The sequence below is a fragment of the Macaca mulatta genome, chromosome 18 (assembly GCF_049350105.2).
Source record: "Macaca mulatta isolate MMU2019108-1 chromosome 18, T2T-MMU8v2.0, whole genome shotgun sequence".
Taxonomy (NCBI): Eukaryota; Metazoa; Chordata; class Mammalia; order Primates; family Cercopithecidae; genus Macaca; species Macaca mulatta.
Window position 1 is genome coordinate 17287268 of NC_133423.1, and position 18741 is coordinate 17306008.

Here is an 18741-nt window from a genome sequence, read left to right on the forward strand (position 1 = left end):
TTTCATCCTAAGCCTGAGGTGTCTGGTCACAATACTCAGGGGTTTTATGAATGTAGGGTACTTAAAGCCTCTTTGTTCCAGCTTTGAGCTTCATTCTCCAGTTCTTGAGCATCAGAGATAATGTCACTCAACAAAATGCCCATGAAAATTAATACTTCCCCACTTTTTAAATTCCCTTAAAACAGTTTGTATTGATGCTTTATTATTTTAGCTCCTTTTTGTTTAAATGTCCTCTTTTGAATATCATTTCAAACACAATCTTTTTTTATTTTTTATTTTATATCTCTGTATACAACCTGATGTTTGATATACATGTACATAGTGAAATGGTTGCTCTAGTGAAATAAATTAACATATATCCATCATCTCATATAGTTATCCTTTTTGTATGTGTGGCAAGAGCACCTAAAATCTACTATTTTTCACAAAAATCTCATATATAATACATTATTATTAACCATCATCCTTGTCTTGTACATTAGAGCTCTAGACTTGTTGATCCTACATATCTTCAACTTTGGATCCTTTGACCTATAGCTCTCTATTCTCTCCTTCTCCCTTCATCTCCCCAATCCCTGATAGTTACCATTTTACTCTCTTTCTCTATGTATTTAACTTTTTTATATTACATATGCAAGTGAGATCATACAGTACTTTTTGTGTATGACATTTCACTTAGCATAATGTCCTCCAGCTTCACCCATGTTATGGCAAATGCCAGGACCTCCTTCTTTATTAATGGCAGCCATGAGAAAGGAGAATCTTCATAGATAGATGGATAGATATCATCATATCTTCACTCATCCACAGATGAACACTTCAGTTGTGCCCATATCTTGGCTATTGTGAAAAATGCTACAAAGAACGTGGAAGTGCAGATATCTTTACAAGATGGTAACTTTATTTCCTTTGGGTACTAACTCAGAAAAGGGATACCCGCGTCTTATGGTAGTACTATTTTTAATTTCTCTCCATACTATTTTCCACAATGACTGCACCAGTCTACCTTCACACCAATAATAAATATACAATCTCTGAAGATGCAACCAGTTTCAACTAACTGTAGATATTTTGCCAAAATTAAACATGACCAGATTGTCACAATTTGGCCATGAGAACCTCCTAACCTGGCTCCTTCATCCTTTTAGCATCACCAATTTTTCTTACAACAACATCAGATTACAAATCCCTTCTAATTTTTTCCTGCCCAGTACATGGAAGAGCTATCTTTCAAAAAATCCTCATTCCTTTTAGTGAAAAATGCTGTGTGAGACTAAACTCTAGGTGCTGGAAATCATAAACGGTGCTACTGTGGTATCAAGTGGTTGCGCTGGTAACAGACCTAGATAAGGCGCTCAGTACTCACCTTGCAAACAGCTTTCAGTAAATTACAAATGTTTAGCCCACAAGCAGCTAAAAGCTTAATAATAAAAATGATCAACAAAGTGCTGGAATTAACCATAATATACAATTCATTCTTTAGTTAACTTTACATGATTCAAAGGATAGACCTATTTTCTTTCACACTACAAGGAACACATTAAGGTACTTGTAGGTTTATTTGTCCATTCTATGAGGAAATGCCATACAAAAATTAAGCTAAATTTCTATTTGCCAATGTGGTGAAATTTGAAATAGAGATTCAAATAACTTAAGCAAAATGCAGAAGAAAAGATACATATAAAAATTAAAGAACACAAAATTATATATTTTTCTATAAGTACCTGTAGATATATTCTAGAAGTAGTGCAGGGAAGGTGAGCCCCATAATTAGGGCTTACCCTGGGAGGGTTCTTGACTTCACCCAGGAAGGAATTCAAGGATGAGCCAGTAGTGTCAGCAAATTTTCTTCAAGTGGCAGTGTACAGCAGCAGCAGAGGTACTGCTGCTCGTGGAGCAGGGCTACCTCACAGGCAGTGTACCCAGAGTAGCAGCTCAGAGGCAGTTCTGCAGTCATTCTACATCCACTTCTAGTTATTTGCAAATTAACAGGTGGATTATGCAGAAGTTTCTAGAAAAAGGGTGGTAACTTCTGGATTGTCAGGTTGTTGCTATGGAAAGGGGTGATAACTTCTGGATATAGCCATGGCAAGGGTAAACTGATATGGCACGCTGGTGGGCATGTCTTACGGAGAGGTGCTTCCAACTCTTCCCTGTTTTAGCTAGTCCTCAATTTGCTCTGATGTCTGAGCCCCACTGCCAGAGTTAAGTCTTGCCTGCTTGCACACTTGTAGTACCAGCTTCTTAAGAGGCTGAGGCAGGAGGATCGCTTAAGCCTGGGAAGTTGAGGCTGCAGTGAGCCAAGATCATGCCACTGCACTCCAGCCTGGGCAACAGAGCAAGACCCTGTCTCAAAAAAAAAAAGAAAAGAAAAGGAAGAAAAAAAGAATAAAGTCTCTCTTCCTACCTTAGAGTATTCCTCTACTGACCTCTGAGATTTTAACAAGAGTACTCAGTTGAAACATGAAAAATGAGAACTGATGGCTTCAAGTTAGTTTTATTACTCAAAATAGTTTGGGAACTTCTTGGGGATTTTCTTAGGGCCATGGCTTAGACTTTGTACTATCCTCAATGGAAACAAACTGGAGAATTTCATTTTCTGAAAATCGACAGTGACAACTCACAATCATTTTAGGATAAAAAAATTGAATGATATAAACTAGAAAATAATGTTCACGTGTTCTCTTAAAAAAGATAAATTTAAAAATTTTGCCATCTTAAACCCTTTCAAAGAAGAGATGGAGATAAAAAAAAATCAAACAAACTGATTACCAAAAAAATACATTACAAAAATGAACAATGGCCACATAGGTGCATACAATCTCTGCTTTTAGAAACAATTCATTGTTGGAAAGTTCTATAATATTAATTATAAGTCTTTAGAATAAAAAATGTCAGAAAAGCCTGGGGAAAAACCAACAAACAAATAGGAAGTTTACAAAATATAGGTACAATTTTAGATGAAATTATCTGGAAAGGGACTTTCCAAATTAATGCCAATGTAAACTGAATACTCAAAATAGTCAGAAGTTGAATAGAATTTTAAATGGACTCAAAAAAACAAATATAAATATTAATGAGACAAAGAGAATATATGATCATTTATTTAGATGCACAATAGGCATTTTTTAAAAAATCAATTCCCATTAATGTTAAAAAACACATGTATCATGAGTTCATGGATACTTTCAGAACTAAAGAGAACATTTATATATACAACCTGACAGCCAGCATATTTTTTTAATTTAATGGGGAAATATGAGAACCATTAATGCAGAATATAGACAAGAAGGCCCACTATCTTTACTACTATTTACCATATTATTAGAGGTATTAGCCATGCAATCAGAGAAGAGGAAGAAAGTAGAGCCTTAGAAATAGAAGGGAAGAGATAAAAATCAATTTGAAAATTATGTATGCTATATCTGACATAGTGTGATATAATTAAATATCTGGAAAACACAAAATAATTGATGAAAACACTACACAAGCAATAAAATAATTTTATAAGATAATAGCTTATAAAACTACAATTACAACAATTAATGACCTTTATATATACAAACAAAAAATTGGAAAATGAAACGTATTTTCATGACAGCAAAAAAAAAAAAAAATCAAAATACCGAGGCATAAGCTTAATAAGAAAAATCCTTGTATTTATTGTCAACTGATTTTTAATAAAGATACAAATCAATGCAGAAAGAAACATCTTTTTGAGAAATGGTTGTGAGTGTGAAGAGACAACCTCTGGATTGGGAGAAAATATTTGCAAGTCATATATCTAATTACAGGTTAGAAGAAACTATCATCAGAGCCTACAGACAGACAGCCTACAGAATGGGAGAAAATTTTTACAATCTATCGATCTGACAAAGGTCTAATATCCACAGCCTACACAGAACTTAAACAAATTAAAAAGTGGGCAAAGGACATGAACAGACACTTCTCAAAAGAAGACATACAGGCAGCCAACAAACATGAAAGAAAGCTCATCATCACTGGTCATTAGAGAAATTTAAATCAAAACCACAGTGAGATACCATCTCATGCCAGTCAGAATGGCTATTATTTAAAGGTCAAAAAACAACAGATGTTGGCAAAGTTGTGGAGAAAAAGGAACACTTTTACACTGTTGGAAGGAGTGTAAATTAGTTCAACCATTGTGCAAGACAGTGTGGCAATTCCTCAAAGACCTAGAGGCAGAAATACCATTTGACCCAGCAATCCCATTACTGGGAATATACCCAAAGAAATATAAATCATTCCATTATAAAGATACATGAACATGTATGTTCATTGCTGCATTATTCACAATAGCAAAGACATGAAACCAACCTAAATATCCATCAATGATAAACTGGATAAAGAAAATGTGGTACATATATGCCACAGAATATTATGCAGCCATTAAAAGGAACAACAAGATCATGCCTTTGCAGGGACCTGGATGTATCTGGAAGCTGTTATCCTCAGAAAACTAATGCAGGAACAGAAAACCAAATACCACATGTTCTCACTTCTAACAGGGAGAAAGAATAGGTAATGGATGCTGGGCTCAGTATCTAGGTTATAGGATGATCTGTGTGGTAAACCACCATGGCACATGCTTTACCTATGTAACAAACCTGCACATCCTGCACATGTACCCCTGAACTTAAAATAAAAGTTGAAGGAAAAAAAGTTATTATCCAAAATATAAAAATAAACAATAATAAGAAAACAAAAATCCCAATTTTAAAAGCAGGCAAGGAACCTGTATAGACATTTCTCTAAAGAAGACATACAAAATGGCCAACAGATACATTTAAAAATGCTCAACATGACTAATCATTAGGGAAATATTCTCAGATTTGATATCAAAAGGTTGAATCTTAAAAGATATTAATGGGCTGGGCGCAGTGGCTCACACCTGTAATCCCAACACTTTGGGAGGCCAAGGTGGGAGGATCACCAGGTCAGGAGATCGAGACCATCCTGGCCAACATGGTGAAACCCAACCTATGCTAAAAATAAAAATACAAATACAAAAATTAGCTGGGTGTGGTGGTGCATGCCTGTAATCCCAGCTACTCAGGAGGCTGAGGCAGGAGAATCGCTTGAACCAACGAGTCAGAGGTTGCAGTGAGCCAAGGTCACACCACTGCACTCCAGCCTGGCGACAGAGCAAGACCCGTCTCAAAAAAAAAATGATATTAATGATAAGCTGAACTCCAATCACCCTATGAAAGATCCCACAAAACTATTGAGATACTAATTCACATTCACAAGGATAGCAAAAATCTAAAAAGACTAGAATAGGTATTAGCTAAGATGTGGAGAATTGGAACCCTCATACATTGCTGTGGTATTGTAATATGGTACAGATGATTTGGAAAACAATTTAGTATTTCCTCAAAACAATAAAGACAAAGGTACTAGTAATATATGACCCAGCAAATCCATTCCTATGTATGTACCCGAAAGAAATGAAGATATATATACACACAAAAACTTGTTCCATACAAAATGTTCACAGTAACATTATTCATAAGAGCCAAAAAGTCAAATACAAATGTTTGTTAACTAATGAATGAATAAACAAAGTCTAACGTATTCATACAGTGGAATGTTACTTAGCCAAAAATAGAATGAAGTATTGATTCATACTACAAATTGAATGTAACTTAAAATTGTTAAGCAAAGTGAAAGAATCATGTTACAAAAGGCCACATATTATATGATGCCATTTATATGAAATGTCCAGAATGGGCAAGTTCATAGACACAGACAATAGAATATTAATTTCTATGAGCTGGGGAAGAGAGAAATGGGGAGTGATTGTTAATGAGTATAGTATTTCTTTTGGTGTGTTATAAATGTTCTAAAATTCGATAGTGGAGGTGTCTACACAACTCTGTGAATACACTAAAACCAATGAATTGTAATTTAAATATGCAGATTTTATGGTATTAAATTATATCTTTTAAAAATTATTATGTATGTTCTAAAAAGACTAATAACAAAATTAAAAGAAACCACAGACTATGAGGAACTGTCCATGTATCATATATTTGATAAATTAAGGACTTGTAAGCCAGCATTTATTAAGAACTCTTTTAACTCAATAAAATGAGCAGCCAAGACAGACAACCCAAATTAAAAATGAGCAAATGATTTGTATACATTTCACCAAAGTCAAACGAATGGCCAATAAGCACATAAAAAAATGCTCAACCTAATTAGATATTATGGAAATGCAAATTAAAACCACCATGAGATGCCACTTTGTACCTACAAAAATGGCTATAATCATAAAGACACAATCCTGGATGTTGGTGAGGATTTGAAGACGCTAGTTTTAAACGTTGCTGGCAGGAATGTAAAATGTCACATTGGAAAACAGTTTGACAGTTTCTTACAAAGCTATTGATTTGTCATATGGCCCAGCAATTTCTCTCCTAAAAACATATGTGAACACAAATATTTTTATTTACATGTTCAGAGCAACATTATTCCTAAGAGCCAAGAAGTAGGAACAATCCATATGCCCCTCAACCGGTGAATCTATAAATAAACTAGGTCTTTTCCATGCAATGGAATACTGTTCGGCAATAAAAAAAATTAAGTATCAACACATACTACAACAGATAAACCTCAAGAACATCATGCTGAGTGCAAGACGCCAGACACAAAATACTACGTGTAGTATGATTCCATTTACATAAGATGTAGAAAGAAAAACTTATAAAGACAGAAAGCAACTCAGTGGTGCCTAGGATTGGGAATATTAATAAGCATGAGAAAACTTCTCAGGGTCATGGAAATATTCTAAAACTGGATTGTGGTGATGCATAACTCTAGAAATTTACTAAAAGTCAACGAATTATAAACTTATAGTGTGTACATTTTATGGCATGTAAATTGTAGTTTGACAAAGCTGTTAAAAAATAAGCCAGTTATGTGACCTTGTTAAAAACTGGAGGAAAAAAGTGAAACAAGCCAATAATTAAGAGCATTAAGAATAGATTCAGAGGCGTGAACCCAGGAGGCGGAGCTTGCAGTGAGTGGAGATCGCGCCACTGCACCCCAGTCTGGGAGACAGAGCGAGACTCCGTCTCAAAAAAAAAAAAAAAAAAAAAAAAGAATAGATTCAGAGCTTTTCATAAAGCATCTTCAGAAAATATCATTCAGTAATACTCCTACCTCACTCAAAAAATAACCAGAAAAATGTAAATGGAGAAAAAGAAAGGAAACTCTTCTAAAAGTTATTCCAAATATTTACCTTATAAAGTCTAAAAAGATGATAGAGGAGGAATACTGATCAACTACCTCATTTATCTTCTCAAATACCACATTTATTACACAATATCAAAATGCTTATGCATCTAACAATGCATAATGTTAGAATGGAAGATGAAAATACGGGCATCCTCTCCATCTGGTATGTTGTTTTACGTTGTCCCGGCATTTGAGTTTTAACTTATGTTTTGCTACTGTATTCCTAAATTTTCTTTCCTATGTGCAATTTGGCACAATATCTGTTGGAGAATAATAACATGAGCCGAGTAAACTATTGTTTTATTTTACTTGTGTATTATAACATGTCAAAATACTAGAATTAAAGAGACCTCCCCAAAATTACTAGTTCATACTCGTTACTGGAGAGACTTTGTCTCCTTTAGTGCACAAAACTGCAAGATACCGATTTCCTTTCAAAAGAAACCAAGGGGAGATTATTAATGAGGCTTGGTTTGACTCACCTTATGCATGGCACAAAGAAAAGGACATTTCACTTTCAAGGATGGTTACAAACACGTACACTATTGGGGTCATTAAATCATTGATTTGGTGGCCAAGACTGGAAATGCAAGTGAGACAGCATTTAAAAGAATGGACGACTTTCATAATCCTATGAATAACACTGGTGGTTGTTTTTTGCTAAAAGCAGCAATGCCATGGCAACGATCATCTTAAGGAGAAGAAAATCTGCCAAAGAAGAGGATGCTGTTGGATTCATTGTGCCTGATGAAGAACAGGAAGGGATGATTGCAGTGAACATTTTCATGACCTGGGGCGGATGTGACAGTAAAGCCTATGCCGGTGGCAGCTGCAGCCTCGGTGCCTTCTTCAGTTACCGCCACAAAGGAACTGTGCAGGAACTTCTGGGCGTGCAACCCAGAGAGTGAGGACATTCCCGAGTAGTCAGCTTTGTGCTCACTGAAGGCATCGCCTATCCCCATGGCAGCCAGGACCGCCTCAAGGTCGTAACTGTCCTCCACCTCAAACCGGGGCAAGTGCAGATTCACCCTTCTTTCTTCCATATGCCCTGGACTAGTCCACTCTATCAATTTCTCAGGACTTATTTTATCTATTATCTATTTTCAAAAAAAGAAGAGTAGAATGGTATGATTATGAATAAAAATCTAAAACAGTGTAACACTGATTTGTGTCAGTCAGAAGTTATTAATTTTAGTCATATTAAAAGTGGAAATTTTATTTCACTAGATTATTGTCTTTATACTGCAGGCGGTCGTCTTCTATTTCTTTATGTAAATTACCTGTTTGTATGTGGAAATACCGTAGCATTGAATACGTTTTTAAAGATTAAAAATAAGTCATTTCTTCTTTTATCAACCTAGTATATATTTCATTTTAACTACCTCCCCTAGTCTTTGAATGCATATATATTTACATAGTTGCAATCACAGTGAATGTCCATTTTATTTGATAAAAAGTAAACTTTTTCACAATATTACATATCCTATCTTCAAACAGCTAGATAATATTCTTATGAAGTTGACAAATTTTTCCCAATATTTAGCTATTCATTCACTTTACAAACATTTAGTCTGTATCAGGCATTGTGATAGATTTGACAGTTACTAAGGATACAAAAATAATAATTATGATGAATTTCAAACCAGGCATTCCAGTGTATTTAACACCGAAATAACTGAGTTGACCCAGAAAGGCAATTTTTTTCTTCTGCATTATTTCTTTAGGGTAATTCCCACAACTGGGGTTTTTGAATCAGAATATAAATACTCTTACAGCTCTGAGACATACTGCCATTTTGCTGTCCCAAAATATTTTCCAACTTAAAATGCTACTAGCAATATTTCACAGAAGTAGCACAGCATCTGATAGTATAAGAAGATAGCAGTTATCATTTGTCGAGTGCTTTCTATGTCTTAGACCCCTTCTAGTCTACAATTCTATAATCATTCCAACACTGCTACACATTAAGCACCATGGAGCCCCCTTTAGAGATGGGCAAGTATTGAAGTTCAAGGAAGTTAAGAAGCTTCAAGGGTCAGAAAGCCACTAGAGAAACAGGGATTTGAAACAAAGCTCTCCTGATTTTCAAAATACAGGACACTAGCCACATAATTTTTTTAACCGCAAAATGGGTGAGAGTACATCAATGGTGTAAGGGTGTAAGAAAGAAATTCAAATGCTCCAAGACTAAGAGTGTACGAAAGAAATTCAAAAGCTCCAAGAGCCTACTGTACAGTGCGCAGAATTGGTTGTATATACGCATATGTGAATTTCTTTTTCCAGGAAAGGGGTCCGTAGATATCAACCATTTCTCAGAATGGTGGATGATCTTTATGACTCCCATATAATCTTATTCATTTCAGTTCATCCCAAACATTCTTGGATTGGTTTTTCTCAATAAACCTGACTCGTACTATTTAATGCTCCCCAGTAGACATCCATCTATAGCTGTTGGAGAGTGAGAAACACTTTCTATTTGACACTGCTGGCCACCAGCTCCTACTCAGAAGCCCTGAGACAGAAAACCTCAGGAAATGAAAGCAAGAATAAGGAGATGTAAGCGTTTACCTTCTCCAGACCATCGATGTCGTTGGGCAGAAGCACAAACATGCTTAGGTCATTGTTTTTATATGGAATCCCTAGAATTTTGGCCTGCAAGTCCTCCAGGAAAGTGAAGCTAAAGGAATGGCTCTGTGTCATCATCTGCACAGATTTACTTGTGCTCTGCAACAAATTAACAGAGCACACAATATCAAAGGACATAAGACCAAAGGCTTTAAGGCAACCAAGTTAGTTCATCAAAATAATTAACTCAATCTAAAATAAAGCCCAATATCAGAGTCTCAGAATGAGCATTGACTATCTACCAGTACGCATTTGCTCAAATATGACTTTGGACTTTTTTAGCGGGGTGAGGGATGGAGTCTCACTCTGTTACCAGGCTGGAGTGCAGTGGTGCGATCTTGGCTCACTGCAACCTCCGCCTCCCGGGTTCAAGCGATTGTCCTGCCTCAGCCTCTCAAGTAGCTGGAACTACCGGAGCGCACCACCACACCCAGCTAATTTTTTTATTTTTAGTAGATACGGAGTTTCATCATGTTGGCAAGGATAGTCTCAATCCCTTGACCTCGTGATCCACCCGCCTTGGCCTCCCAAAGTGCTGGAATTACAGGCGTCAGCCACCGCACCTAGCCGTGACTTTAGATTTTATATTCCATGTGTAAGCACATCACAAAAAAAAATTAAGGAGCATACCTTATTCATCCAAAATTTCTCTTCCTTAGTATTTTCTTTCTTAAACTCCCTGTCCCATTGCCCTTTAAAATAAACTGTGTTCACCAGCACCAGCTTGGTAGAGCTACTAATAGAGCCATCTGGGAACAAGTCCTTGATTGTTTCTGTAAATGAAGAAACAGAAAAAGGTTGGCCCATCTTCCAAATGACAAGTAATATGCATGACACATATGATGCAGATGGACTTGACTGATCATTAAAAACCAGCCAGGTCAGCACCTGAGGGCCTTGCTGACAAAGGGTTCGCTGGCAGAATCGGCAAGGAGGTTCTCATTTTGCCCATCGCCTATTTATCCCACTGGATAAATTGAGGTTCATGGTTAAGAGTCCGGACTCTGGGGTCAGATGCCTCTGTTAGCATCCAGTTTGCCTCTTATCGGCTGAGGAATCTTGGGCAAGTTATTTAAACTCTCCGTGCCTCAGTTTCTACATCTGTAAAATAGGAATAAAATCTGCCTCATAGGGTTGTTGAAAGGAGCAAATGATTCAACACATGTAAAGCTCTTGGAACACCATCTCACACACATGATAAGCACTCTGTGTTAGCTATTATGCTTACCATTTAATATAGTTACCGCCTGAGATTGAGGGATTACTTATTATATTGGAGAAGGAGTTGATATTTTTGTCTGAGTTCAGCCCATCCCACAATAAATACTAAAAAATACTGTTCAACCAACTTTTTGAAAGATCCTATTTTTTCTGCTTTTCTTATTTCCTTTCTTCAGGCCAAGGATGAGGGGGAAAAAAACACATTCTAAGTAACAAAGGTGTCTCTGATAATTGGTATAAAAATGGAATCTGAAACTCTAACACTAAAGTATCAACTATTGCTCCCCAAGGTGAATTTCCACATTAACATTTCTCTGTGGATTTCTCATACTAGGGGATGAGAAAGGAAGAATGGGATAAGAAAGTTGTCAAATCCTCTGCTGTGGGGGGTGGGGGGGGGGGGCTGTCGTTTGTCATTATCCCTGCACAATGCTTAAGTGAAGATGAAGACCAGGTGGCCCCAGCTGTGGATGGGAACAAGTCTTGATGGGAGAGCTGCGTGTTTCTCACTTAACACAGACAGAGAAAAACTCAGGAAGAAAGGCTCTGATATAAAGGAAAGAATGTAAACCCAAGACAGGCATACAGGCATCATCCCATTTTCGGGACCCCCAAGATATTGTGATCCATGGCTATGTGTAAACAGTTCTCCAGCAAGCGTTTCCATGCATTTGGCTTCATGCAGTCCCCTGCTGGCTCCCCTTGGCCTCTCCACATTTGCAGAAATTGCTCCACCATCTGCAGTGCCCTCCCTACCTCCTAGGCCCAGGCTTGCCCTTCCAACCCTGCAAAACCTGTCTCAAGTCCCTTCCCAAAGCTTGTGCATTATATGGCCCCTCACGCAGTGACAAGTCCAGGGCTTCACTCACAGCAGATTGTCAAGAAGTGTTTTTTGTCTGTTTGTTTGTTTGTTTCTGGTTTTTTTTGCAATGAATGACCCACCCATACTCTACCATTTGTTTTGCTTTCAACCCAGGAATTAATCTTCTTTCGACTTTCATCTGCTGCGTTTACAAAATCAACAGGTTCCAGAGATGCATGATAATATTTTTCAACATAATCTAAGTATTTCTTTAGGAGAAACAAGGAAGGAATAAAAAGAGGTTAAAAAGTCAATTTATCAATTGCCAACATCTCTAAATAAATTTATGTATACATTGGGATGACTAATACAGTAAGAGAAATTGTAAGGTCCTGGGCATCTCACATTGAGTACCTGCATGCACATTTTTATGCAGCTTATCTGGGGATGAGGCAAAAATCAGGCTTAGATTGCCAGGACTATAAAGAAGCTCCCTGCAGTTCTGAATATCTATAGATCAGGATGGAAAAGCACCACAGGGATGTGACCAGAGCCAGGCAGCCCGACTTCAGGACCCATAGTCCTACTAGAGCCCCTTGGCCATTTCAGAATACCACTCACAGATATGGTAAGCACAGCAAACTTACTTGAAGGAAGAGGTATGTTTTTTCTCCAAACAGCCTGTTAGCTATGTTCAGTTCATAATCATTAGTGAGTTTGCTTATTTCAGTCAAAAACTTTTGGAATTGTTGATGTATTGCTTCTGTCTTCTCAATCTTGAAAATTAAAACAAAATCTCAACATGTTATCTTGGCAAAAGCAAGCCTAGATTCTCCCCTAAGAGGATGCGGCTGCTGGGTCTCTCCCCCAGTTTGTCAGCCTCAAGGGTGATCTCTGTGTTTGATGTGGCCCCTGGATACCAGGTGGCCTTTACACAAGTCATATGATAATGTAAGTTATGACCAATCTGAGCTCCAGAGAGAAGCCTTCTCTGCCAGCCCAACATCACAGATCTTGCTTTTATAACCCAAGTTGTGGGTTTTTTTGGTCTCAAATAAAAGTGCTCACTAAATGTTAAATAAGCTTGTTTTTAGCTCCTCACAAGATTCTAAGCATCAAGGAAAGTAAATGATTTCCCTGGACAATTCTTATCTATTGAAGTTTGGAAATTTTTTTCCAGAGTGAATAAGAAGAGTGACTCCTAATGGTATGAGTCACTCCACATCGGGCTGAAGTGAGATTTATCCTTGTCTCCAGGGGAAAAAAAAATGTTTTCTGGATATTTCGTGTAGGACCCATCAGCTTTCTGGTTGAAGGTTTCATGTTCTATGTTACCTTAACAACGTATCTGGAATGCCATTATTTCAACATGTCAATACAATCAATATTAATTATATATTTATATATAATATATATTTCAGCAAAAATAACATATTAAAATTAACATTTTGTATTCTTTCTCATACTAAGTTCTTGAAATACAATATGCATTTTACACCTGTAGCACATCTCAATTCAAACTAGATCTATTTCAAGTGTTCAGTAGCCACTTGAGTGGCTACCATGCTGGATAGCTGGGAACTAGATAAACTCTCACCCAGGCAAATTGGGAGGCTTGTATTAGAAGAGTCATTTTTGCATTGTTTGTAGAAGGAAGGAAGGAAGGAAGGAAGGAAGGAAGGAAGGAAGGAAGGAAGGAAGGAAGGAAGACCTGTCCCATCAACAGAATAAATGAGGAAATAGCTATAAAAATGAATCAAATAGGGCTATAAGTATCCACTTAAAATAGATGAATCTTATAAACACAATGCTAAGCCCAAAATAACCAAGTTCCAAAGAATAATGACAAAAATATATGGTATGTAATGAAATAATAAATACGTGAGAATCATGAACACCTAATGCACAATAGTGGGACTTCCTCTCTCAGGACAGGATGGGGGTGTGCTCAAGGAAGGTATTATACATCAGCCTAAGGGGCATCAGCGATTTGATAATGGTTTATTTCATACACTGAAAAGAGGAGTTAAAGGGTGTTTATTGCATTTTTCCTTATACCTTTTGTATATATGTCTTGAGATTTTACCAGCATTTTTTCAAAGCAAGATTGAGAATACTCTGAATTTATGTAATAATCAAATGCATACCTGGTAAGCCAGTCTCTGGACAAATTATTAAATGAGGAGATTGGAGTAGATGACCTTTAAGATGTATTCCAGTCCTAATATCCTTTCAGTCAGTAATTCTATTCTCTTCATACCTCTGTGGCTCCCAGGAAAATTTTGGGGAATGGGCAAAGCTGCTAGACAGCGTGTATATGTAAGCTGTGCCTTACACAAAGCTGAAATTCAGTTCCGAGTCATCCAGCCCTTTACATAGGAGTAGAGCAGCTATCACAAAGAATGAGCTGTTTTCTAACTTGCACAAAGGTTCTACATGGGCTATCATGGCTGAGAAAGAATGTGCTCTGAAGACAACTGCACTCCTCAATTGAGGGGACATTGCAGTGGCCACATGACCCAACTTGGTTGCACAAACTCTGAAAGGAAGCCTGACTCTCTACAGGTGCAACTGAGCCACCCACATGACCTAGCCTTTTGGGGTTGTGAAATGAGCAGCTCATATTGCTGGGTGATCTGAGCCATGGTTTTAGGAGGGTCTGGAATTGCACTATGACTACTGTCAGAGCAGCTGTGCCCTTCCTGAGACTGCTAACATCTGATCCTAGCCCTGACCTAATGGGCTTATTCCTTTCCCCTGTTTGAGTAGACTCTCTTTTGGGTGGGGAATACAGGAACACTGGAGCTGGAAAAGACCTCAGGAAGTCATTGGGCTTGTACTAACTTTTTAAATACAATATCAGCATGGGGTTAAAAATATGAGTGGAGTTTAGTAATAATATCTACCTACTAATATTATTATTTAGTAATAATATCACCACTGCCACCACCGCTGGCTCAGTTACCAGATGCCCCTACTGGACACTTTACAGAGGCTGAAAGAAGATAAATAACTTGCCGAAAGTAGCATCCCTCTTAAGTGACTGAGCCAGGACTTGAACCTCAGTCTGTTTAACTCCAAAACCCATCCACTCTGCTATGGGAACTTTTCAGTCTATTAGCCTTACCAGTTCTATCATAGCAGTGTTGTCCATTACAACTAAGGTCTCTTCTCAATACTAAGGGGTTATTACTACTGTATAATCCTTACAACATTATTTGTCTACCGTGATTATTATTGGTTAATAATAAAGAAATAATATTGCTTTCATGCCTGTCTCAGCCCTTTTCCCCAGAGAGCCCACGCCTAAAATGCAACTCTATTGAAGTTTGTAAAACACATCTCCCACCTCTTTTCCTTCAGCCTTTATTCTCACCACCTCGTTGTCTTCAGCCTTTGTTCTTGAGCTCTTCGTGCCTTTTTCAGAGTGAAATACCTGGAAGAGATAGAAAATATTACTGTGGTGCTCAGAGAAGAGAAAACCTCACACAGAATCAGTCGGGGGAGAGTGGACGCTTGTGAAAGAAACCTCGGTGGTATATGAGGTGTCCTTCTCCCCTTGCAAAATCATGAAAAGGTCTGTGTTTACCTCTGATTTTCTTTCTTTCTTTCTTTCTTTTTTTTTTTTTTGTGACGGAGTTTCACACTTTTGCCCAGGCTGGAGTGAAATGGCATGATCTTGGCTCACTGAAACCTCTGTCCCCTGGGTTCAAGTGATTCTTCTGCCTCAGCCTCCCGAGCAGCTGAGATTATAAGCACCTGCCACCACACCCGGCTAAGCTCATGCCTGTAATCCCAGCACTTTGGGAGGCCAAGGCATGTAGATCACCTGAGGTCAGGAGTTCGAAACTAGCCTGGCCAACATGGTGAAACCCTGTCTCTACTAAAAAATACCTCTGGTTTTTTCTAAGGAGCTCATATTAGCTTATGTGTTCCTGTGTTCATCTTGGATGTGTCATTTTTACCCTTGTGGGCATTATGTCACTTTTTCCATAAGTGCTTTTCATGCTCTGTCTTAATTATGAGTGCAATGGCTTTAGACGAGGTCACTCAACCAGTCCCTATTCAAAACAATTCAAGTTTCTGGGAGCAGGTGGGGAGACGGTATTTGGAAAGGGAAGAGGGCTTTCCTGATAGACCTGAAATTGCTCCCCATCTTGAAAGTCTTTGTTTCCTGGTCCACCATGAACATATTTTTAAGATAATGCAAGAGGGCTGAACAACCCCCAGAATGAATTTGTGCATGGAAAACACGGAAGCCCCCCGACTGCGCCCAACCTCCTCCAACTGGGAAGCGGTGGCTCCTCGGGTCCCCAGGAGGAGCATGCCAATGGCAGTCAAGAGGCCCACAGGGGAAAAGAAGATGTTGCCATCATTTGTTTTCTTCAGCTCTTTGAAAAGATCAAACCCAAATCGAGTGCTGATGGCGCCCAGTGAATCCATGATGATGATTTAGCGATATCTAGAACAGCAAGAACAACAATCAACACTGAACATTTGAATTACTCTGTGTCAGGGGAACCCTTCCTGCTTCCATTCCTCTTCTTGCATTGATACAGAATACAGAGATTTCCACCCTCTTGGTGAAAGGTCGCTGCTGCCTGCTTCTCACATCCTCTCTTGGCCTTCTCTTGCCGGGAGACATCCATCAATCCACTGCAGTCTTCCATCCTCTGGTGGTGCTCAGTTCTCATTACCCCGGTGGGCAGGGTTCATGTGTTAATGACTTTATTCTCTTGTTCTCTGTCTGAACCTGCCTGCCTCTGCCTCCCCACAACCTCCTCTTCACGAAAGCTTCCCCAGGTAGACCCAGCCCTTGTCCAGGCAACACCAGTTTGTCCAGATGTGGGGCCCATGATAAGGCAGGGGGGTAGGCACAAGAATCTCCACGGCCCTCAAGTTCAAGCAGCGCTCTCTGATCCAACCTTAGCAGTAATAAAGCCAAGACTTGAATCCTTATCTGATACTATTTCTCAATGGATTCAAAATTCAGCCCAGAGAGGGACAGGATTGATTAAATCTCTTAAACCCCTTTCCCTAACTGCGTAAAAACTTGACTCTGGGCTGAATTTTTCTGAAGCAGAAACCACAATCTCTGGTCATGAATTATTAGGTGGAGATGAAAGGGTTTTCTTGTTTTACACTGTTCTGTATTGTTTTAGGCTTGTACATGAGCTTGCATTACTTTTGTCATTTCACAAAAATAATTTTTAAAGAGCAATTAATGTTTGCCAAAAATAAATAGGTAGAACTGTTTTTATGTTTGCTTTATTATCAGCTACTTTATAACTAGGAAGTAAAGGCTTTAGGAGAAATCCTAAAACAAAAATAAGATTAACGAAAACTAAAGTTTTTTAAAGCCCACATACTTTGGGGCCTTTTGCCCTCAAGGGCCCATCCCTGCTAAGGCATCCCACATCCATATCAAAGCTTCCATTTCAACCTCGGGTTTCCCTGCAGGGATTCTTTACAGGTTAACTAATAAAGAAAATGGATTCATTTACTGTCAAAGATGATACATTGTCATGGCCATGTAGGAACTGAATGAAATAAAACTACCTCCAGAAAGTCCATGCACAATACAAGTAATCCTTTCAAACAACAAACATCATCGTTCTCAAAATACAGAGGTCTTAAATTGGAGCCAAAATAAGAACTTACCTCGGGTTTTTGGAGAGACAGTGGTGGCTGGGCAAGGAACTAGGAAGCATATGTCAATTAAGTAGCTGGGATTCTTAATTTATAGTTCTCCACATCTGCTTCAGTGGTGGTTTTCCACCTTGAGTGCACCTTAAAATCTCCTTGGAACTTTAAAAAAAATCTATGCTCAAGCCCCACCCCAGACGAACTGAGTCAGCATCTCTCGGGTGGAAACCAGACATCAGAATTTTTATCACCCCAGGTGATTACAGCGTACAACCAACGCTGGGAACCAAAGGTATATAGCCTGATGAAGACATACATTAAACGCATACTTTACTTACCACGATGGACAGAGCTGTGTCCTGACAAGTCATTCTCTGTAACAGAGTTATTTTTGCAGTTGTATTGTTTAGGAGTGCCAGATGCCAGGAAGAAAATGAAAGAAAACTATCTTGCTAGAAAAGAACAAGAAAAAGGAACAAGAAAATTTCGGGTAGGCAGCCACATACAAGCAAGAGTTCACGCGCACGCGCACACACACGCACACACACCTATTCTTATTCTCAATTATTCCATCCATTAATTATAAAATATCTCATTTTAATTCATTCAATAAACATTTATCAAGTCTATTATGTACCAGCTACTGTCTCTAACGCTAATAATTCATAAGCCCTCAATACCCTCACTGATTTCAGGAAAACAACACTACCAAAAAAACCTCAACAGGAAATTACACCCCCAGATTCCAGTTTTTCCTGCCAACCCTGCAGCATTTGTACTGGCCCTACCAGTTCATTAAAAGAAACTGTGCTTGGATTAGTCTCAGCTTTAATCTTCAGTAAAGGGCTTGGAGATTTGCCATCGTTGCTGGGCAGCAGCTCCTAGAAGGGCGTCTTAGCTCTTCCTTCTGCCTAGAAGAACACCTCTTAGATACACAGGCTCGAAGGGCATACGGGTCACGTGTGTTCCAATCTCCATACTCACAATTTACTTTTTTCAAAATATTTTAATTGCTACTCTTTAAGTAAACTCAAAGGCACATTTAATTGATTTGCTTTTTAATGAGCACTGAGAATCTTGCAAATTGAGTAAGGTTTAGAAAGAATTAACACTTAGTTAACCCAGGATGCCAGTGAAATGGAAATGTTCATTTTTTTTAAAATAGCATAAAATCTCTGAGTCAGCCA

The 18741-nt window shown here is 38.3% G+C and overlaps 1 protein-coding gene across 5 annotated transcripts; it reads right to left on the reverse strand.

Moving 5' to 3' along the window:
• Nucleotides 1–3485: 3485 nt before the first annotated feature.
• Nucleotides 3486–18223, reverse strand: SERPINB13 (serpin family B member 13). 5 transcript variants are annotated; one of them, XM_077975150.1, is made up of 8 exons: nucleotides 17893–18223; nucleotides 16187–16370; nucleotides 15288–15344; nucleotides 12556–12684; nucleotides 12060–12177; nucleotides 10516–10658; nucleotides 9829–9984; nucleotides 3486–8357 (listed from the first exon to the last, which is right to left on the reverse strand). In XM_077975150.1, exons 2-8 carry the CDS (start codon nucleotides 16349–16351, stop codon nucleotides 7953–7955), a joined length of 1173 nt encoding a protein of 390 aa, XP_077831276.1. In that variant the 5' UTR covers nucleotides 16352–16370; nucleotides 17893–18223; the 3' UTR covers nucleotides 3486–7952. The 5 variants fall into 5 exon arrangements, with proteins under 5 accessions (XP_077831276.1, XP_077831274.1, XP_077831275.1 ...); XM_077975148.1 differs by having other exon boundaries at nucleotides 15258–15344; nucleotides 17893–18222; XM_077975149.1 differs by lacking the exon at nucleotides 17893–18223 and adding an exon at nucleotides 17570–17771.
• Between the last annotated feature and the right edge of the window lie 518 nt (nucleotides 18224–18741).